Below are 23,607 nucleotides of genomic sequence, written 5' to 3'. Positions count from 1 at the left end.
GTTTACATACTCATCTCATATGTATATACTGTACTCGATACCATCTACTGTATCTTGCCTATGCTGCTCTGTACCATCACTCATTCATATATCCTTATGTACATATTCTTTATCCCCTTACACTGTGTATAAGACAGTAGTTTTGGAATTGTTAGTTAGATTACTTGTTGGTTATTACTGCATTGTCGGAACTAGAAGCACAAGCATTTCGCTACACTCGCATTAACATCTGCTAACCATGTGTATGTGACAAATAAAATTTGATTTGATTTGAATCAAGGCAAGGAAGATGACAGGGAGAGCTCTGCAGTGTTGATTTATGACATTTGAATGTGCATTAGATGGCAACAAGATCATACTGTACAGCAATTTCATCAGGTAACATAAATACAAAGCCGGCGAGAGGTGGTTAGAATGGGATGGGAGGCCAAAAGTCTGTGTAGCCAATAGAGAGTCAGAGTCCCGAGTGTGGGAACAAACAGTCTGTCCCACCGTTGGGTAAACAAGAAAGTTCATATTCAACAAAGCATGAAGGAGTCATGTAAAATATAACAACAAAAAGCAATCTATTAATGTTTCTTTTTTTACTCTATAATTTGTTTACAAACATGATAGCTGGACATTTAAATGTTGGTTGACGCAGCTTGTTGGCCATTAGCCAATCGGGATTTCTCAACGAGTTCAAAGGACATGAATTCATCTAAATGGTATTTACTACTTCACAACTGGTAAATTCCCACCTCCCACCTGGTTGCAAATTCAGCATGACTAAATATACAGAATTCATTGAGGCAATAGTGTACATGTGGAAAAGTAATGTAGGCACACTGAGACATGCATTCAGGTATACCACCTAAGTCTACCACCGCCCTAAGTCTTCTATACTGCTGTTGACATACAATGACCTTTCACGACAACTGGTAAGACTGCATTGACTAAAGGAATGGCCGTTTGTCAATGTTCATCAATTGTCTTGTCATTCTAAGGCAGACACCATGTCAACATCCCTTTAATCCTCAGTAACTGTTTTGACCCCAGCCCAAAACACACAATTCCACCTATTGTAATTTGATAAATAGGAATAATTTTTTTATCAAGGTTTTTCTGTAGACATACTTTAATTACAAGTTATTCATACCACCAGAGGGCAGAGGGGAACCTGTATAAATTATTTTGACCAGTAAGACAGATCATCTGCCTAGATATAGCTATCCACGTACTCACCTAAGATTATACTTTTCTATACCACGTATCATAAGACTGTGTACAAAACCAAAATTACCTTATTTTGTGCATATAAAAGTCTTCCAATGCATATAAAAATCTTCCAATAAAGTCGTACAAAAAGTCGTCTCTCAGGATGTCGTGGAAATTTCCTTAATTACCAACTGATGAGAGAGCAAATCACACACGAGTCAGAGTTATGCTTAATCTTCACATTTAATAATAATCAAGCTTTTGCAATAGCATTTTGACTTTCAACAGTTCAGTATCTCTAATGAAAAGTTGAGAGTGCCCTACATAATGGCAAATGGGATCCTTTATTGCAAAGATCCACCCCCTCCTAGACGACATGACAAACCACAGGTCTTAGGAACTTACACAGAGAAAAAAACGTACTTCAGAGAGAATATCCCCTAGTCAGACAGAGTTGGCTATAAATTATCCTTCAGTTTGGTCTCCTAAACAAAGCTCTTATCTCGTCCTTGGTACAAAATGGTACCAAGACATTACCCCCACCCTATGATATATGATAACTATGATAACTGTTTAAACATATAGAATAATACATTTGGCGACGGGGATGGGATGTGAATCTTCACTCGGTGACCGCTCCTGACGACCTAGGTAATCGTGCACAAGGGATCCCTCAAACTCGGGATCTCAGGGAGACCACACTTCGAGAACGGAGCAGATGGACCAACCTAAGATCGGAGAGGCAGCGAGCCGAGTGGATACCACATCCCGAACATAGTAAAAAATATATATTAAAATTAAAGGTGAAGATTGAGCATAACTCTGACTCGTGTGTGATTTGCTCTCATCAGTTGGTAATTAAGGACATTTCCACGACAAGGATCACCTTTTGAAGTGAACTGATGTACTGTCTCTTTAAATGGCAGTCGCTTTAACTACATAAATATGACAGCATTAATATTTACTTCAAAGTTCAGAAAACTAAATGACACTTTAATCAAATTATGGTCAATTAGCTTCTTAGTATTGTGGGTTGAATTTTGGAAAAGAAATGCACATTACATATTTTTTCATTATAAGGTACATTAAAATGTACTGTAATTTTGTTAAAATAAGTCTTTCGGTCATTTTTCTTTTTCAGATTAATTACATGTCTAATGATGTTTGGATAATAAATAAGTTGATATTTTGCTATAATTGTTGCTTTATCAAATAGCTTCTCCTTGGATCAAGGTGAATCCTGTTGGTAATCGATGTATGTATGGTAGTGCACTTCAGGTGAGGCGTTACTAGCCGTCACTAAACCCTCAGCAGCATCCAGGCCAGGGCCATTAGGCCCAGAGAGGAGCGCATTGTGGAGGCTCCCGAAGCTGGACGGCCCTGGGTCGTCACCACCCAGTCGTTGACAGGCTGGATGTTCCTGAAGACGTTGGTCATCAAGGCAGAGGTGGAGTTGTGGTCAATGTGCACTGTTGTGCTGAAGAGATCAATCTGAGTAGAGAAGGTTAATGAATTACTGGGATCATAGACATAAGTGTGACATCAGGCTGGCCCAAAGGCTTTACCCAATGGGCACAAACGTCAGCTCAACATCTACTTTCAGTTGAGCTGCCAAGTAATGTGAAATCAACTAAACTTTGAGATAACTGCTCTCCAAGTAAATATATAAATATATCACAAAAACAACTTTGTCACTGCATTCTGGTTAAAAGTTGAATAAAAATGACAAATTACTGAAATAGATGTACAGATTGTGATATCTTAATTTGATCATCCTGTTGTTGCTTCTACTGTATTCATGTAACGGCTTTCTTCCGTCGAAGGAGAGTCGGACCAAAATGCAGCGTGGTGGTTACTCATGTTCTTTAATGAAAAATTGAACGATACATGAAATAACTAAATACACAAAAACAACAACCGGAACGTGAAAACCTATTAAGCCTATCTTGTGACAACAAACACAGAGACAGGAACAATCACCCACAAACACACAGTGAAACCCAGGCTACCTAAATATGGTTCCCAATCAGAGACAACGAGAATCACCTGACTCTGATTGAGAACCGCCTCAGGCAGCCATAGACTATGCTAGACAACCATACTCAACCACAATCCCAATACCTACTAAAACCCCAATACAAAAACACACCACAAAATAAACCCATGTCACACCCTGGCCTGACCAAATAAAGAAAGAAAACACAAAATACTAAGACCAAGGCGTGACAGAACCCCCCCCCCCAAGGTGCGGACTCCCGGCCGCACACCTAAACCCATAGGGGAGGGTCCGGGTGGGCGTCTGTCCACGGTGGCGGCTCCGGCTCGGGACGTGGACCCCACTCCAACCAAGTCTTAGTCCCCCTGTAACGCGTCCTTTGATTGGCGACCCTCGCCGCCGACCTTGGCCAAATAACCCTCACCAAGGACCCCACTGGACTGAGGGGCAGCTCGGGACTGAGGTGGAAGCTCGGGACTGAGGTGGAAGCTCGGGACTGAGGGGTAGCTCGGGACTGAGGGGAAGCTCAGCACTGAGGGGAAGCTCAGCACTGAGGGAAAGCTCAGCACTGAGGGGAAGCTCAGCACTGAGGGGAAGCCCAGTACTGAGAGGAAGCCCAGTACTGAGAGGAAGCCCAGTACTGAGAGAAAGCTCAGGCAGGTAGTAGGCTCTGGCAGATCCTGGCTAGCTGCTGGTTCTGGCAGATCCTGGCTGACTGGCGAATCCTGGCTGACTGGCGGATCTGGAAGATTATGGCTGACTGGCGGATCCTGGCTGACTGGTGTCTCTGGCTGCTCTGGCTGCTCCATGCAGACTGACAGCTCTGGCTGATCCATGCAGACTGGCAGCTCTGGCTGCTCCATGCAGACTGGCAGCTCTGGCTGCTCCATGCAGACTGGCAGCTCTGGCTGCTCCATGCAGACTGGCAGCTCTGGCTGCTCCATGCAGACTGGCTGCTCTGGCTGCTCCATACAGACCGGCTGCTCCATGCAGACTGGCAGCTCTGGCTGCTCCAAATCAAATCAAATTTATTTATATAGCCCTTCGTACATCAGCTGATATCTCAAAGTGCTGTACAGAAACCCAGCCTAAAACCTCAAACAGCAAGCAATGCAGGTGTAGAAGCACGGTGGCTAGGAAAAACTCCCTAGAAAGGCCAAAACCTAGGAAGAAACCTAGAGAGGAACCAGGCTATGTGGCTCCATGCAGACTGGCAGCTCTGGCTGCTCCATGCAGACTGGCAGCTCTGGCTGCTCCATGCAGACTGGCAGCTCTGGCTGCTCCATGCAGACTGGCATCTCTGGCAGCTCCATGCAGACTGGCAGCTCTGGCTGCTCCATGCAGACTGGCAGCTCTGGCTGCTCCATGCAGACTGGCAGCTCTGGCTGCTCCATGCAGACTGGTAGCTCTGGCTGCTCCATGCAGACTGGCAGCTCTGGCTGCTCCATGCAGTCTGGCAGCTCTGGCTGCTCCATGCAGTCTGGCAGCTCTGGCTGCTCCATGCAGACTGGCTGCTCCATGCAGACTTGCAGCTCTGGCTGCTCCATGCAGACTGACAGCTCTGGCAGTTCCATGCAGACTGGCAGCTCTGGCTGCTCCATGCAGACTGGCAGCTCTGGCTGCTCCATGCAGATTAGCAGCTCTGGCTGCGCTGAACAGGCAGGAGACTCTGGCAGCGCTGGAGAGGAGGAAGGCTCTGGCAGCGCTAAATAGGCGGGAGACTCCGACAGCGCTGGAGAGGAGAAAGGCTCTGGCAGCGCTGAACAGGCGAGGCGCACTGAAGGCCTGGTGCGTGGTGCTGGCACTGGGTAGAGGACATGCACAGGAAGCCTGGTGCGGGGAGCTGCCATCGGAGGACTTGTGTGTGGAGGTGGCACTGGATAGACCGGACCGTGCAGGCGCACTGGAGCTCTTGAGCACCGAGCCTGCCCAACCTTACCTGGCTCGATGCCCACTCTAGCCCGGCCAATACGAAGAGCTGGTATGTACCGCACCGGGCTATGCACCCGCACTGGAGACACCTTGCGCTCCACAACATAACACGGTGCCTGCCCGGTCTTTTTTGCCCCCCGGTAAGCACAGGAAGTTTGCGCAGGTCTCCTACCTGGCGTAGCCATACTCCCTGTGAGCCCCCCCCAATACATTTTTGGGGCTGACTCTCGGGCTTCCATCCGCGTCGCCGTGCTGCCTCTTCATACCAGCGCCTCTCCGCTTTCGCCTCCTCCAGTTCTTCTTTGGGGCGTCGATATTCACCAGGCTGTGCCCAGGGTCCTTTTCCGTCCAATATTTCCTCCCAAGTCCAGAAGTCCTGTGATCGCTGCTCCTCACGATAAACAGGGGGAGTTGGCTCAGGTCTGAACCCTGACTCTGCCACACTCTCCCTGAGCCCCCCCCCCAAGAAATTTTTGGGGCTGACTTTCGGGTTTCCTTGCCAACCGTGTTCCCTCGTATCGTCGGCTCCTCTCTCCGGCTGCCTCTGCTCTCCTAAGTGCCTCCACCTGTTCCCATGGGAGGCGATCTCTTCCGGCCAGTATCTCCTCCCAAGTGTAACAACCTTTGCCATCCAAAACATCTTCCCATGTCCATTCCTCCTTTCGCTGCTTCTGCTGTCACTGCCTGTCACCACGCTGCTTGGTCCTGGTGTGGTGGGTGATTCTGTAACGGCTTTCTTCCGTCGAAGGAGAGTCGGACCAAAATGCAGCGTGGTGGTTACTCATGTTCTTTAATGAAAAATTGAACGATACATGAAATAACTAAATACACAAAAACAACAAACGGAACGTGAAAACCTATACAGCCTATCTTGTGACAACAAACACAGAGACAGGAACAATCACCCACAAACCCACAGTGAAACCCAGGCTACCTAAATATGGTTCCCAATCAGAGACAACGAGAATCACCTGACTCTGATTGAGAACCACCTCAGGCAGCCATAGACTATGCTAGACAACCATACTCAACCACAATCCCAATACCTACTAAAACCCCAATACAAAAACACACCACAAAATAAACCCATGTCACACCCTGGCCTGACCAAATAAATAAAGAAAACACAAAATACTAAGACCAAGGCGTGACAATTCAAGGTTTAAAAAGCTTTTATAAAGTTTGTGATTTTCATTTCAGACTTGACATTCCCTAATGAAAAATGTAGCAACCCCTGTAAAAAAATGTCAAAAAATTATAATCCACATAATTCATATTTCCTGTTGTTGCAGGATTATTAACCTGCTGTTTAAAACTGGCTCAAAATTAAGATACAGGATATGTACAGTTGAAGTCAGAAGTTTACATACACTTAGGTTGGAGTCATTAAAACTCGTTGTTCAACCACTCCACACATTTCTTGTTAACAAACTATAGTTTTGGCAAGTCGGTGAGGACGTCTACTTTGTGCATGACACAAGTCATTTTTCCAACAATTATTTACAGACAGATTATTTAATTTATAATTCAAAGCATCACAATTCCAGTGGGACAGAAATTTACAAAGACTAATTTGATTGTGCCTTTGGGGCTGCAGGGGAGCCTAGTGGTTAACGCATTGGACTAGTAACTGAAAGGTTGCAAGTTTGAATCCCGAGCTGACCAGATACAAATCTGTCATTCTGCTCCTGAACAATGTAGTTAACCCACTGTTCCTAGGCTGTCTTTGAACATTAGAATTTGTTCTTTACTGACTTGCCTAGTAAAATAATAATTAAACAGCTTGAAAAATTCCAGAAGATTATGTCATGGCTTTAGAAGCTTCTGATAGGCTAATTGACATAATTTGAGTCAATTGGAGGCGTACCTATGGATGTATTTCAAGACCTACCTTCAAACTCAGTGTCTCTGCTTAACATCATGGTAGAAAACACCCAATACCTAAAAAAGTGTAGACCTCCACAATTCTGATTCATCCTTGGAGCAACGCCTGATGGTGCCATGTTCATCTGTACAAACAATAGTAGGCAAGTGTAAACACCATGGGACCACGCAGCCGTCACACCGCTCAGGAAGGAGACGCCTTCTGTCTCCTAAGGATGAACGTACTTTGGTGCAAAAAGTATCTATATCAACAGTAAAACGAGTCCTATATCGATATAAACTGAAAGGCCGCTCAGCAAGGAAGAAGCCACTGCTCCAAAAAAGCCAGACTACGGTTTGCAACTGCACATGGGGACAAAGATCGTACATTTTGGAGAAATGTCCTTTGGTCTGATGGAACAAAAATAGAACTGTTTGGCCATGATGACCATTGTTATGTTTGGAGGAAAAAGGGGGATGCTTGCAAGCTAAAGAACACCATCCTAGCCATGAAGCACGGGGGTGGCAGCAGCATGTTGTGGGGGTGCTTTGCTGCATGAGGGACTGAAGCACTTCACAAAATAAATGGCATCATGCGGAAGGAAAATTATGTTGATATATATTGAAGCAACATCTCAAGACATCAGTCAGGAAGTTAAAGCTTGGTCGCAAATGGGTCTTCCAAATGGACAATGACCCCAAGCATACTTCCAAAGTTGTGGCGAAATGGAGACCATGGAGCGATGGGAGAGAGGGGGTTTTCCAGCAACCCCATCATCATCACCCCAGCTCCCACAACAAGCCACACCGCTGTCCACCCCTCCTTCACCTGAACCCAGTGGGATTCGAGCTCCCGAAGGAATATGATGGGGTGGCTGCCAGGTGCCAGAGGTTCCTAGTCCAGCTGGAGCTCTACCTGGCAACCGTCCACCCGGCTCCTTCGGGACGCGAGGGTGTGAAAGCCCTCATCTCCTTTGTATCTGGGAAAGCGCTTGAATTGGGCCAACGCCGTCTGGGGAAGGGAAGGAGCGACGTTGGACAACTATGAGGATTTCACCCGCCGCTTCCGGGCGGTTTTTGATCATCCACCTGAAGGAAGAGCAGTGGGAGAATGCTTGTTTCATATTAGACAGAGGATGAGGAGCACACAAGACTTTGCACTGGAATTCGAACTCTGGCCGCCGGCACGGGATGGTATGAGCGGGCCCTGATCGACCACTACAGGTGTAGTCTACGCAAGGACGTTCATCGGGAGCTAGCCTGCAGAGACACCACCCTTACATTTGACCAGCTGGTGGACCTATCCATCCGGCTGGATAACCTGTTGGCCTCCCGTGGACGTCCGGATCGGGATCCGTCAGTTCCATCCCCCAGCACCTCCGATCCGACACCTATGGAGCTAGGAGGTGCTGCTCTGAGGGGGACCGGAGGGTGGGCATTCCCTGCACCACCTGTGGCCGCAGAGTACACACTGCTGGTCGTTGCTGGGGAGGTTCTGCAGGGAGTCGAGGTAGCAGGCAGGGCACTGTTGGATCATCCCAGGTGAGTAGGCACCCGACTCAACCAGAGCTCCCTGTTGCTCACATGCTTGTGTTCATATAATTTCCTGAGTTTTCCCTGCATTCCCAGTATAAGGCGCTAGTAGATTCAGGCGCAGCTGGGAACTTTATTGATCATTCATTTGCACATAGTTTAGGGATCCCTACTGTTCCTGTTGATATGCCCTTCCCTGTGCACGCCTTAGATAGTCGGACATTAGGGTCAGGGCTGATTAGGGAGACCACCGCTCCCTTATGCATGATAACGCAGGAGGGTCTTAAGGAGAGAATTAGTCTCTTCCTTATTGATTCTCCTGCATTTCCCGTGGTGCTGGGCCTACCCTGGTTGGCCTATCATGGCCCCACTACTTCGTGGCAACAGAGGGCTCTCAAGGGATGGTCACGTAAGTGCTCGGGGAGGTGTGTAGGTGTTTCCATAGGTGCAACTATGGTGGAAAGTCCAAACCAGGTCTCCACCGTGCACATCCCCTCTGAATATGCCGATTTGGCTCTCGCCTTCTGTAAGACAAAGGCGACTCAACTACCAGCCCATCAACGGGGGGATTGTGCGATACATCTCCTGGTAGACGCAGCACTTCCCAGAGTCACTTGTATCCTCTGTCACAGGAGGAGACGGCGGCTATGGAAACATATGTCTCCGAATTTCTGGGGCAGGGATACATTCGGCCTTCCACTTCACCTGCCTCCTCGAGATTCTTTTTTGTGAAGAAGAAGGATGGAGGCTTACGCCGGTGTATTGACTATCGAGGTCAATTGACTATGACTATGTCATGCCGTACGGGTTGATGAATGCTCCCGCAGTCTTCATTGACATTCTGATATACTCCGCTACACGCGCCGAGCATCTGTCCCTGGTGTGCAGGGTGCTTGGTTGACTGTTGGAGTATGACCTGTACGTCAAGGCTGAGAAATTTCTGTTCTTCCAACAGTCCGTCTCTTTCCTAGGGTACCGCCTTTCCGCACCAGGGGTGGAGATGGAAAATGACCACATTTCAGTCGTGCGTAATTGGCCGACTCCAACCACGGTAAAGGAGGTGCATAGGTTGTTAGGGTTTGCCAACTACTACTGGAGGTTTATCCGGGGTTTTGGTCAAGTAGAGGCTCCCATTACCTCATTGCTGAAGGGGGTACCGGTGCGACTGCAGTGGTCAGCTGGGGCAGACAGGGCTTTTGGTCACCTAAAGGCTCTGTTTACCTCGGCTCCCATGCTGGCTCATCCTGATCCCTCCTTGGCATTTATAGTGGAGGTGGACGCGTCCGAGTCTGGGATAGGAGCCGTGCTGTCTCAGCGCTCGGGTACGCCACAAAAACTCCGCCCCTGTGCTTTCTTTTCGAAGAAGTTCAGCTCGGCGGAGCGTAACATTACTGTGCAGCCGTATTCATTGATCTGGCCAAGGCTTTCGACTCTGTCAATCACCACATCCTCATCGGCAGACTCGACAGCCTTGGTTTCTCAAATGATTGCCTCGCCTGGTTCACCAACTACTTCTCTGATAGAGTTCAGTGTGTCAAATCGGAGGGTCTGCTGTCCGGACCTCTGGCAGTCTCTATGGGGGTGCCACAGGGTTCAATTCTTGGACAGACTCTCTTCTCTGTATGCATCAATGAGGTCGCTCTTGCTGCTGGTGAGTCTCTGATCCACCTCTACGCAGACGACACCATTCTGTATACTTCCGGCCCTTCTTTGGACACTGTGTTAACAACCCTCCAGGCAAGCTTCAATGCCATACAACTCTCCTTCCGTGGCCTCCAATTGCTCTTAAATACAAGTAAAACTAAATGCATGCTCTTCAACCGATCGCTACCTGCACCTACCCGCCTGTCCAACATCACTACTCTGGGCGGCTCTGACTTAGAATACGTGGACAACTACAAATACTTAGGTGTCTGGTTAGACTGTAAACTCTCCTTCCAGACCCATATCAAACATCTCCAATCCAAAGTTAAATCTAGAATTGGCTTCCTATTTCGCAACAAAGCATCCTTCACTCATGCTGCCAAACATACCCTTGTAAAACTGACCATCCTACCAATCCTCAACTTTGGCGATGTCATTTACAAAATAGCCTCCAATACCCTACTCAACAAATTGGATGCAGTCTATCACAGTGCAATCCGTTTTGTCACCAAAGCCCCATATACTACCCACCATTGCGACCTGTACGCTCTCGTTGGCTGGCCCTCGCTTCATACTCGTCGCCAAACCCACTGGCTCCATGTCATCTACAAGACCCTGCTAGGTAAAGTCCCCCCTTATCTCAGCTCGCTGGTCACCATAGCATCTCCCACCTGTAGCACACGCTCCAGCAGGTATATCTCTCTAGTCACCCCCAAAACCAATTCTTTCTTTGGCCGCCTCTCCTTCCAGTTCTCTGCTGCCAATGACTGGAACGAACTACAAAAATCTCTGAAACTGGAAACACTTATGTCCCTCACTAGCTTTAAGCACCAACTGTCAGAGCAGCTCACAGATTACTGCACCTGTACATAGCCCACCTATAATTTAGCCCAAACAACTACCTCTTTCCCAACTGTATTTAATTAATTAATTTATTTTGTTCCTTTGCACCCCATTATTTTTATTTCTACTTTGCACATTCTTCCATTGCGAAACTACCATTCCAGTGTTTTACTTGCTATATTGTATTTACTTTGCCACCATGGCCTTTTTGCCTTTACCTCCCTTCTCACCTCATTTGCTCACATTGTATATAGACTTGTTTATACTGTATTATTGACTGTATGTTTGTTTTACTCAATGTGTAACTCTGTGTCGTTGTATCTGTCGAACTGCTTTGCTTTATCTTGGCCAGGTCGCAATTGTAAATGAGAACTTGTTCTCAACTTGCCTACCTGGTTAAATAAAGGTAAAATAAATAAATAAAATAAACTATGATGTGGGGGACCGGGAGTTGTTGGCTGTCGTTTAGGCTCTGAAGGCGTGGAGGCATTGGCTTGAGGGAGCTAAACACCCTTTTCTCATTTGGACTGATCACTGCAATCTGGAGTACATCCGGGCGGCGAGGAGAATGAACCCTCGCCAGGCAGGGTGGGCTATGTTTTTCACCCTTTTTGTTTTCACCCTATCCTCTACATACCAGGTTCCCAGAACGCTAAGGCAGACGCACTTTGCCGGATGTATGACACAGAGGAGCAGTCCACGGATCCCACTACCATGCTTGCTTCTTGCCTGGTGGCACCGGTGGTGTGGGAGGTGGACGCGGACATCGAGCGGGCATTACGTACAGAGCCCGTCCAGTTGGATGTCTGTACGTTCCGTCTGCTGTCCGCGACCGTTTAATCTATTGGGCCCACACGTCGCCCTCCTCTGGTCATCCTGGCATTGGTCGGACAGTGCGCTGTGTTAGTGGGAAGTACTGGTGGTCTACCCTGGCTAAGGACGTGAGGGTTTATGTTTCCTCCTGCTCTGTGTGCGCCCAGTGCAAGGCACCTAGACACCTGCCCCGAGGGAAATTACAACCCCTACCCATTCCACAACGGCCATGGTCACACCTATCAGTGAATATCTTGACGGATCTTCCTCCGTCACAAGGAAACACCACGATCCTGGTCGTTGTGGATTGGTTTTCTAAGTCCTTCCGTCTCCTTCCTTGGCACAGCTGGCGCTGCAGTACAGCGCCCTTAACCACTGCACCACCCGGGAGGCCCAGGTGGAGAGAATTAACCAGGATGTGGGTAGGTATCTGCGGTCCTATTGCCAAGACTGGCCGATGGAGTGGGCGGCTTTCATCCCCTGGGTAAAGATGGCCCAGAACTCACTCCACCACTAACCTATCTCCTTTCCAATGCGTACTAGGTTATCAGCCGGTTCTGGCACCGTGGCATCAGAGCCAGATCGAAGCACCTGCAGGGGATGAGTGGTTTTGGTGCTCGGAGGAGACAAGGGACGCTGCCCATGTGCACCTGCAACGGGCCATCAGGTGGCAGAAGGAGAGCGCTGACCGCCACTGCAGTGAGGCCCCGGTGTTCACGCCGGGGGACCGGGTCTGGCTCTCGACCCTCCACCTGCCCCTCCACCTGCCCTGCCAGAAGCTGGGTCCGCGGTTTGTGGGGCGATTCAACATCCTGAGGAGACTGAACAAGGTTTGTTATAGATTACAGCTCCCCCTGATTACCGTATTAACCCCTTGTTCCATGTGTCGTTCCTCAGGCCGGTATTATTTCGGAATCATTACTGTGATAATATTTCAAAAGCAGAATGGATAAGGAATGGATCCTGCACTTGAAGAAATTTGAATACAGTCCATGTTTCTTGTCGGAGCTATGTTTATTTCTTGGTAAGTAGAAATTGTATTCAGTTTATTGTGAAATTGTTGCACAAACTCACCAAATCCTGGCTGACTTTGATAGGGTCCTTGAACACGGTCCACACCACAGCCTCGTTGCAGTTTGGAGTGGTCAGGGATCCACGGTAACGGTAGTATTTAGTGCGGTCCACCCCTTCCAGGAGCTCATCCAATGAAAAAGCATCATGAGTAATGTTTATATACTCATCTGGAGGAAGAGAGAAATAAAACGTATACCAAAATAATATGGTACTGAAATGGAACAAGAAAAATACAAATGTTGAATTCAAAGAGAAAAATTCAACCCAAATCCTCTTCCAAACTTTATTTCGAGGAAGTAGTTCTTGATCAAATCAGAACCAGTTAAATCTCTCCTCTCACCTTTTAGTGTGATGTTGGCCAAGTATGATGTCAGAGTATTCCAGGCTGCTGGTGAACCAGTCACATTACTTGGCATGGCCTTTATGGAACAAGATTGACTTTATAAACAAAAACAGTAATAAAACACTGAAATGCCCAATCTACAGTGGAAAAATGGATGCCATTTCTAGGAAGGTTAAACCATCCACTCGCCTTTATGAAGAAGCCAAGAACAGCGAGTCCCGTGTCGTCTGCAACGGCCGCGGTCGTATTGCCATTGAGCGACGACTTGGCATTTACTATGTGCATCTGAAAGGTGAAGCATAACAGATGATCTATAAAAGTTATCTGAATCCATTGGAAAATTAAAATATTGGAATGATACATTTAAAAAGGTAGACTACAATCTGCCATACTTACAGCTGTTCAAAAGAAATGTCATTTAATGATATATATATATATGCTCCAATTCTTGAGGAAAGGAACGTATAAATGCCTCATGAGCTCAGTACAACAGTGGACTATTGCACCATTTATTAATTTGAGAGAGGTTACATTTCCCCATCTGTCAGATTTATAGTAAACCAAGTGGCAGGGATGCAGTTTGGCTGGAGGGGAATAATTCAGACTGGACTAAGGCTAAATGAAGACCTTGACATTGGTCCATTGCAGTGTGGTATATGTGCATCAGTATGAGAAGTGTCACCCCATGTGACATGGGCTACATTTAGAATCTCAACCCTTCTCCCGAAGTGCACGCATACACTCTTCCCTGCCTGAATTTAAAAGGAATGGATTAGTGTTTGGAATATGGTGGAAATTCCTTCCAGCCATGCTTGCACAAATCCAAGAAGTGGGAGTGTGGAAAGGAGGGGGCATAATTCTGGAGAAGGTTAGAGAATCAGAACACAGCAATGTTGTGTTGAACCTTTCCATACCTCCATGGGGTAGCGTGTTCCATCCACTGTGTGCTCCGACCCAGGTACTGAGGTACCATTCCCCCAGTGGAGGTGAAACTGGAGGCTGTCATAGGCCTCAGACAGGGCCCCACCTGTAACCTGGACACCACTCGTGAGCGTCACTTTGACTGAAAGAAAGAGAGGAGGAACAATAGGAGAGGAATTGGTTACATTTCAAAAATGAAGGTTCCTGGTTTAGTACATACATTTTCCTCAAGTGGGCATCCATCCATTCTCCTCACCAGTTTTGCCAGTGTTCTTGATCTTGTTCATTGTGGAGTTGTCTCCGTATTTAGTGAAAGTGAAGGCAGTCAGGGTTTCATCGCTCACTGCTGATGCAGAGACGATGTTGATGGGAGACTGACGGGATCCATTGCAATGTTCAGTGACAATGGCGGACCAAGTGGTGTCATCTTAACGTGGAATCAATCATACCATGGTGTCAATGTACCATCGTTTTATAAGAGTCATATAATATGCTAATAAATCAATTCTCTAGTCTATTATCCACTGCTATCGTAATCACTTCAATTTGTGAGTAGAATTTACACTGTAATCAGTGGGTAAAATCAATACTTACCACAACTAGGATCATGGTAACACCACACTGTTACAATTGAAGAAGGGAAAAAGTTATGCAGAGTCACAACATTGATAGAAGAGTCACAGTCCAACAAAATAATAGAATAATCACTTACAACCGCCTGCAGCACCGTATGTAGTGGGGACAAAGAGTGTCGCAACAATAACCACAAGTCGATTCATCTGAAAGTGAGGTATAGGAAATTATGAATAGAGAGACCACTAAGCACCGACCGACGTCGGAAGAGCCATGGATGTTGAAATGTGGTTGAAATTTGGTCAGTCCGCCCTGGCCTTGATTTCAACATCCCACAAACTTAGATTTTTTGTTGGCGATTTTATCTAGAGCAACTTAGTCAGGTAATTCAACTAAGGTAGATAAACAACCACATTTCATAGTCATAGCGAGTAGGGGTGTTAACCCGATGTCCTGGCTACAGATGTAGGATCTTAATTTGACCCAGTTTGCGACAGTAGGAAAATAATCCTGCAGCAACAGGAAATGTGAATTATAATGTGGATAATTGCGTTATTCATTATTTTTATCATCATCATCATCATCATAATCTGTAAATTATCAACCTGGCCCCATTTCCATCATTGCCATGTAATAATCCCCCTCATTCCTAATTGTCATATATCACTCCTCACTTATCGACCTGATAGCTGATATGTGTTGAGCGTTCTGGCACAAGTGGTTGCCTGCATCATCCATGTGGGTACTACAAATTGGTGGTGGATGAGCGCTTTAAGCATCCGGAAAGGAGCTATAATTATTTTATAATTATTTTGTTATTATAGCAAGTAAAACGTTTCTATAACCTTTTACTGAGAATGTTGTTGTAGTTGAAATGTTCGGTTGGTTCTGATGCTTTTGAAAAAAGCTAACATAAGTGCAAGTGACAGATGGGAGCATTATAAATATTTCATAGGGCAATCATATTTTAAAATATTTTTTTACATGACTGGAGACCCCAACCTCACACTTTATACAATTCATACCTTGGTAAATTACTAGGCAGCCTGAAAACAAACAAATAATGTATTAGCCAGGCCAAATAAATGAGATGTGCACCACTTAAAACATGTTGGGCTCCATTTTCGGCTCGCTGTAAGGAGGCGCAAGTGTCAAACGGACATTATATCGTTAAGTAAAGACTTGCACACTGGCATTTTCCATTCTGAACGCCAGGTACGGAAATTTAGCTGTCTAACATCAGCTCACTTGTGCTGAGGGAGAGGGGTGGCAATATTTGAGGTGTGTCCTTGTAAACTGACGCAAAGGTGGCATTTTCATACAGCACTAATGGGAAGTTAAGACCCACAAAAAGCCGGTATTAACCGTACCGCAGTTCATAATACCGAGGTAAAGACAGATTCAAGTTGGATATTCAACTCATATTCACCTGTAGTTTTCCTTACATCCACAAACAGCACTGAGGGACCGTCAAAATAGTGACAAATCAAAATGTTCACATTTCAATAGCTCTTAAACCATTACTCCTAAAACGTTTAAAACGGGTTCCAGCTAACCCGATGGCATAGACACACATTGCACACACTTTTTTTTCGGTTTACATCTCAAACTGTTTTCAATTATTTATTTACATTTTTTCAAACAGAAATTTGCATCCTGTAGCTCTAACTCCAAAAAGTTATGGGACACTGTAAAGTCCATGGAGAATAAGAGCACCTCCTCCCAGCTGCCCACTGCACTGAGGCTAGGTAACACTGTCACCACCGATAAATCCACGATAATCGAGAATTTCAATAAGCATTTCTCTACGGCTGGCCATGCTTTCCTCCTGGCTACCCCAACCCCGAAAAACAGCTTGACACCCCCGCAGCTACTTGCCCAAGCCTCCCCAGCTCCTCCTTCACCCAAATCCATATAGCAGATGTTCTGAAAGAGCTGCAAAACCTGGACCTGTACAAATCAGCTGGGCTAGACAATCTGGACCCTCTCTTTCTAAAATTATCTTCCGCCATTGTTGCAACCCCTATTACCAGTCTGTTCAACCTCTCTTTCGTATCGCCTGAGATCCCTAAAGATTGGATAGCTGCCGCGGTCAAAGGGGGTGACACTCTAGAGCCAAACGGTTATAGAGCTTTATCCATCCTGCTCTGCCTTTCTAAAGTCTTCGAAAGCCAAGTTAATAAACAGATCACTGACCATTTAGAATCCCATCGTACCTTCTCCGCTGTGCAGTCCGGTTTCCGAGCCGGTCACGGATGCACCTCAGCCACACTCAAGCTACTAAACGATATCATAACCACAATCAATAAAAGACAGTACTGTGCAGCCGTCTTCATTGACCTGGCCAAGGCTTTCAACTCTGTCAATCACCGTATTCTTATCGGCAGACTAAACAACCTTGGTTTCTCAAATGACTGCCTCGCCTGGTTCACCAACTACTTGCCAGATAGAGTTCAGTGTGTCAAATCGGATGGCCTGTTGTCCGGACCTCTGGCAGTCTCTGGCTCTTGCTGCGGGTGATTCCCTGATCCACCTATACGCAGACGATACCATTCTGTATACATCTGGCCCTTCTTTGAACACTGTGTTACTAACCTCCAAATGAGCTTCAATGCCATTACAACACTCCTTCCGTGTCCTCAAACTGCTCTTAAAAGCTAGTAAAACCAAATGCATGCTTTTAAACTGTTCGCGGCCCGCACCCGCCCGCCTGACTAGCATCACTACTCTGGATGATTCTGACTTAGAATATGTGGACAACTACAAATGCCTAGGTGTCTGGCTAGACTGTAATCTCTCCTTCCAGACTCATATTAAACATCTCCAATCCAAATGTAAATCTAGAATTGGCTTCCTATTTCGCAACAAAGCCCCCTTCACTCACACCGCCAAACATACCCTCGTAAAACTGACTATCCTACCGATCCTCTACTTCAGCGATGTCATTTACAAAATAGCTTCCAATACTCTACTCAGCAAACTGGATGCAGTCTATCACAGTGCCATCCGTTTTGTCACCAAAGCCCCTTATTCCACCCACCACTGCGACCTGTATGCTCTAGTTGGCTGGCCCTCGCTACAGACTCGTGGCCAGACCGACTGGCTCCAGGTCATCTATAAGTCTACGCTAAGTAAAGCTCCGCCTTATCTCAGCTCACTGGTCACGATAACAATACCCACCCGTAGCACGCGCTCCAGTAGGTACATCTCACTGCTCATCCCCAAAGACAACACCTCCTTTGGCCACCTTTCCTTCCAGTTCTCTTCTGACAATGACTGGAACGAATTGGAAAAATTGCTGAAGCTGGAGACTTATATTTCCTTAACTAACTTTAAACATCAGCTATCTGAGCAGCTAACCGATCGCTGCAGCTGTACATAGCCCATCTGTAAATAGCCCACCCAATCTACCTACCTCATCCTCATTTTATTTACTTTTCTGCTCTTTTGCACACCAGCATTTCTACTTGTACATCATCATCTGCTATTTATCACTCCACTGCTAAACTGTAGTTACTTCGCTATTTATTGGCCTATTTATTGCCTTACCTCCTCACGCCATTTGCACACACTGTATATAGACTTTATTTTTGTATTTTTTATTTTGTGTTATTGACTGTATGCTTGTTTATTCCATGTGTAATTCTGTTTTGTTGTTGTATCGCACTGCTTTGCTTTATCTTGGCCAGGTCGCAGTTGTAAATGAGAACTTATTCTCAACTAGCTTACCTAGTTAAATAAAAGTGAAATTAAATTAAATTAAAATGAACACCTCAGAAAAGATTCATAATGCACACTCAGTGGGCCTACACATTGGACATCCTTTTTTTGTCCATTTGCATCTCATGAGATTTTGCTTTTTTTTTTAGATTACAATTTCAATAGCTCCTTAGTCTTATTACCTACAACCCTCAAGCTACGTTCAGAATATCCACTGAGTAGCCGTATATGTAGCACAACCTTTTGTTTGTCCATTTCCATCTCAAACGATTTTACATTGATTTTCAATGTTTTTCAATATTTCTCATTTCAAAAGCTCCTTGGTCATGTGACCTACTGACCTCAAACAAGTTTCAGAATGTACACTCAGTGGGACTACACATTGCACACCCTTTAGTTTGTCCATTTTCATCTCACATGTTTTAGATGAATTTTGCAAACATTTGAATTTCAATAGCTCCTCGGTCATGTGACCTACTGACCTTAAACAAGGTTCAGAATGTCCACTGACTACCCTTCTATATCGCACACTTTTGAGTTTGTCCATTTTCATCTCACAAGATTTTACATTAATTTTTCAAACTTTATCATTTCAAAAGCTTCTTGGTCATGTGACCTACTGGACACAACCAAGGTTCTATATTGTACACCCTTTAGTTTGTCAAATTTAATCTCACACGGTTATACATTCATTTTTTTACTTTTTACATTTCAATAGTTCCCTGGTCATGTGACCTACAACCCTCAAACTACTTTCAGAATATCAACTGACAAGCCTTTTACATGTTAGTCCATTTTGGTTAGTCCATTTTAATCTCACACGATTTTACATTAATTGCCTGCTCTGTTCCCCTGAAGGACAGTGTCACTCACACACCTATTAATTTGGGCCTCTAGCCAGGCCCCCATTGACCTGGTGACCTCTGACTCCAGAACTCTAGGCCTACACTCCCTGCCTGCCTGCTCTCTCCCTGGGCCTGAGAACGTATAGCTTACTCCCTGGAACTACAGACCTCCAGGCCTACACACCTACTCTCCCTAACCGGTTGACAACCCGGTCGACACCGGTCAACATCTCACTGGGAATCACCCATCCTCGCATCCCGACCGGGCCTCAGCCATCTCCATAACCTTGCCCACCAGGCGAAATGGGGCAACCAAACTTAAGCACCCCTCCCCAGACACTAAGACGTCTATATTTCCGCTGTCAGGAACCACATGCACCTGGTAACCTGAAACATGCTCGGTGCACCTAGTTACCCCGAAACAGGCTCTGTGCACCTGGTTACCCTGAAACAGACTCTGTGCACCTGGTAACCCGAAACAGTCTCTGTGCACCTGGTGACCCACCACACGGGAGCCTCTTGGGAGCCTAGAGGGAGGCTGTCGCTGCAGTACCTGGTTTGAAACCAGGCTGCATCACATCCGTCCATGAATGGGAGTCCCACAGGGCTGCGCACAATTGGCCCAGCATCATACGGGTTTGGCCAGGGTAGGCTGTCATTGTAAATAAGAATTTGTTCTTAACTGACTTACCAAGTTAAATAAAGGTAAAATTAAATTTAAAAATGAAATCCCCACTCCAACCTCCATGGCGCCTGTGTTCGGCCACCCCTGCTCAGACTCTGAGTGCCCCCCATATTGAAGCAATGCAGTTAGAACAATGTGGACTACAAACATGTTCAACATATTTTTCAAATATGAGGTAGGCAATTTAAGAACTAGGCTATAACGGACTAACATTCAAATTGAAGTCGATGACAATGCAATACAAACAATACAATAAGTAATTGGAAGAAACCACATATTTAGCCATGGAGCATGTAATGATTGGCTAGCCAGTGGCGGACCAAGCCTCGACACACACACAACTTGTTTATTCATAAAAACCCAGACCTTTCAAGCCACTGCCAGCATCTGCGTCCATAAAATAAAAATAGCACACATACAGTATACAGTGGGGCAAAAAAGTATTTAGTCAGCCACCAATTGTGCAAGTTCTCCCACTTAAAAAGATGAGAGAGGCCTGTAATTTTCATCATAGGTGCACTTCAACTATGACAGACAAAATGAGGGAAAAAAATCCAGAAAATCACATTGTAGGATTTTTAAAGAATTTATTTGCAAATTATGGTGGAAAATAAGTATTTGGTCACCTACAAACAAGCAAGATTTCTGGCTCTCACAGACCTGTAACTTCTTCTTTAAGAGGCTCCTCTGTCCTCCACTCGTTACCTGTATTAATGGCACCCATTTGAACTTGTTATCAGTATAAAAGACACCTGTCCACAACCTCAAACAGTCACACTCCAAACTCCACTATGGCCAAGACCAAAGAGCTGTCAAAAGACACCAGAAACAAAAAATTGTAGACCTGCACCAGGCTGGGAAGACTGAATCTGCAATAGGTAAGCAGCTTGGTTTGAACAAAATCAACTGTGGGAGCAATTATCCCTCGATCTGGGGCTCCACGCAAGATCTCACCCCGTGGGGTCAAAATGATCACAACGACGGTGAGCAAAAATCCTAGAACCACACGGGGGGTCCTAGTGAATGACCTGCAGAGAGCTGGGACCAAAGTAACAAAGCCTACCATCAGTAACACACTACGCCGCCAGGAACTCAAATCCTGCAGTGCCAGACGTGTCCCCCTGCTTAAGCCAGTACATGTCCAGGCCCGTCTGAAGTTTGCTAGAGAGCATTTGGTTGATCCAGAAGAACATTGGGAGAATGTCATATGGTCAGATGAAACTCAAATCATCGTGTTTGGAGGACAAAGAATGCTGAGTTGCATCCAAAGAAAACCATACCTACTGTGAAGCATGGGGGTGGAAACATCATGCTTTGGGGCTGTTTTTCTGCAAATGGACCAGGACGACTGATCCGTGTAAAGGAAAGAATGAATGGGGCCATGTATCGTGAGATTTTGAGTGAAAACCTCCTTCCATCAGCAAGGGCATTGAAGATGAAACGTGGCTGGGTCTTTCAGCATGACAATGATCCCAAACACACCGCCCGGGCAACGAAGGAGTGGCTTCGTAAGAAGCATTTCAAGATCCTGGAGTGGCCTAGCCAGTTTCCAGATCTCAACCCCATAGAAAATCTTTGGAGGGAGTTGAAAGTCCATGTTGCCCAGCAACAGCCCCAAAATATCACTGCTCTAGAGGAGATCTGCATGGAGGAATGGGCCAAAATACCAGCAACAGTGTGTGAAAAGCCTTGTGAAGACTTACAGAAAACGTTTGACCTCTGTCATTGCCAACAACGGGTATATAACAAAGTATTGAGATAAACTTTTGTTATTGACCAAATACTTATTTTCCACCATCATTTGCAAATAAATTCATTAAAAATCCTACAATGTGATTTTCCTGATTTTTTTTTCTCATTTTGTCTGTCATAGTTGAAGTGTACCTATGATGAAAATTGCAGGCCTCTCTCATCTTTTTAAGTGGGAGTACTTGCACAATTGGTGGCTGACTAAATACTTTTTTGCCCCACTGTATCTGACACACCCCCAAACCTACTGTATAGCCCTACCGCCAGCACTTAGAATTACCATTGCGTTCGTTTTGTTAAAATAGAACCCATCATATCTTAAAAGCAGGGCATATTGTGGCATCAATGTCTGTTTGCATCAATGCCAGCATGATCTTACCTTGAAGCCACACCTGTCTTCACCTGTCCGTCCTGTGCGCTCAGCCTCCCATCCTTCCTCTTTTTATTCAGTCGCACACCTCAACTAGCTAAACTAAACACGCCTCCTTTGATCACCTTGGGGGGGTGTATGTTGATGCTTCTTTCACCTGGGCTAACTTTAGAGCAGTAGGCCTACAGTAAAAAAAAAGAAAGGCAGAAAGACTAACTGGAACCTTAATTGTACGTAGTCCTCATAGCAGCACAACCAGTCAACCTAAACAAAGTGACATGATTCAACAGTAGGCTATTTGGTCTACAGTTCATCATAGTGTTTTAAACAATACAACAGCTGCAAAAATACATCCACAATGCACTTTATTTGCAACCTGACATAGAGACAAATTCCATAGATTAATATAGATTAGGGGAATATCTTCACACCCCTTGACTCTCTACTGGATAAAAGCATGTTTGCTCTCTTCAGAAGAAAAACTGTCCAGCTTCAAAGGAAGCAATCTTTCCTCCTTTCCTCTCTTTCTCTATTGAGAAGAAAAGAACATGTTGTTAATTCTTCTTTCTCATTATGCTGAGAATGTTCCAAAGCCAAGATACTCTCCTACTAAATAACCACCGGACAACCACACTCTCCAAGCTGTAAGAAACATGGTTCTCAGAACATTGTGTGCTAGCTGGGTTGTCTCTCCACCTTTTCCATTACAACTTACACCACTCACTGATATGAACTGTGGGGAGAATTGAAATAACATATTGAAATAGAAAAGAGGAAACCCAGGCAGACACCATTTTATGCCAAGTGAATCAATCATCCCTGAGGTTTTTATGAGAAAAAATGGTTCTCGGCAGAGATTTGTAGATCCTATTGAAGATGCATGTCAATAAGTCATATTATTTATGATCCATTGCAATAATCTGAGTCATTGTCAGGGCAGATAGTGTTAAACCTTCAGTACAGTGTCTCAGAATTCATTAAAAATAAGAGCATACTGTTAAGTTCAGGGCACAAGGCAGATGCATCAGACACCCACTTTCCATATTCCATAACTTGAATGACATTTTGGTTGCGTTGTTAGTCATTCTTTTCAGATTACTATCAAGGTGTCTGTAACTAAAACGTACTACAGTGTTTAATCCTTGGTTGGCAAATATAGGCCCAAGTTACGGAGTTTGCTACCAATGATGACTGTAAACTAAGCCAGAACATGACGTCAATAAAAAATGTCAATGTACTTGAGAGGTATGATTGATAAGTTCATTGTAGCTTGGTCAATACATTGGCCTTAGTGACTGCTCATGTTCCTGTGTTGTAGCTTGGCTGACAAAACTCACATAGTACACAGCAATGGAGATCTGATGTGTTTTTCATTTTCAAAATGTACTACAGTATTTAATCCTTGGTTGGCAAATGTCCCAGGTTACAGAGTTTGTTACCAATGATGACTGTAAACTAAGCCGGAGAGTGCCAAACATTAGTACAGTTTCCTCCTGACTACAAAGT

The 23,607-nt window shown here is 45.4% G+C and overlaps 1 protein-coding gene across 1 annotated transcript; it reads right to left on the bottom strand.

Moving 5' to 3' along the window:
- Nucleotides 1-569: 569 nt before the first annotated feature.
- On the bottom strand, nucleotides 570-22,246 carry LOC112260799 (carbonic anhydrase 4-like). The gene is made up of 9 exons (XM_024436151.2): nucleotides 22,111-22,246; nucleotides 14,872-14,938; nucleotides 14,754-14,780; nucleotides 14,416-14,586; nucleotides 14,153-14,301; nucleotides 13,428-13,523; nucleotides 13,236-13,314; nucleotides 12,896-13,062; nucleotides 570-2,688 (listed from the first exon to the last, which is right to left on the bottom strand). The coding sequence occupies exons 2-9, from the start codon at nucleotides 14,936-14,938 to the stop codon at nucleotides 2,497-2,499; spliced, it is 948 nt and encodes a 315-aa protein (XP_024291919.1). The 5' UTR covers nucleotides 22,111-22,246; the 3' UTR covers nucleotides 570-2,496.
- Nucleotides 22,247-23,607: the final 1,361 nt, after the last annotated feature.

Source organism: Oncorhynchus tshawytscha, linkage group LG10 (genome assembly GCF_018296145.1).
Source record: "Oncorhynchus tshawytscha isolate Ot180627B linkage group LG10, Otsh_v2.0, whole genome shotgun sequence".
Lineage (NCBI taxonomy): Eukaryota > Metazoa > Chordata > Actinopteri > Salmoniformes > Salmonidae > Oncorhynchus > Oncorhynchus tshawytscha.
This window is presented reverse-complemented; position numbering and strand designations above follow the sequence as displayed.

What these genes read in the sequence shown, in the direction of transcription:
- LOC112260799 (XM_024436151.2), bottom strand. Translation starts at nt 14,938, where the DNA reads ATGAATCGACTTGTGGTTATTGTTGCGACACTCTTTGTCCCCACTACA. An exon ending in ATACGGTGCTGCAGGCGGTT is followed by an intron (nt 14,781 to 14,871) that starts GTAAGTGATTAT and finishes CAATTGTAACAG; the next exon opens with TGTGGTGTTACCATGATCCT. An exon ending in TTCTTGGCTTCTTCATAAAG is followed by an intron (nt 13,315 to 13,427) that starts GCGAGTGGATGG and finishes TGTTCCATAAAG; the next exon opens with GCCATGCCAAGTAATGTGAC.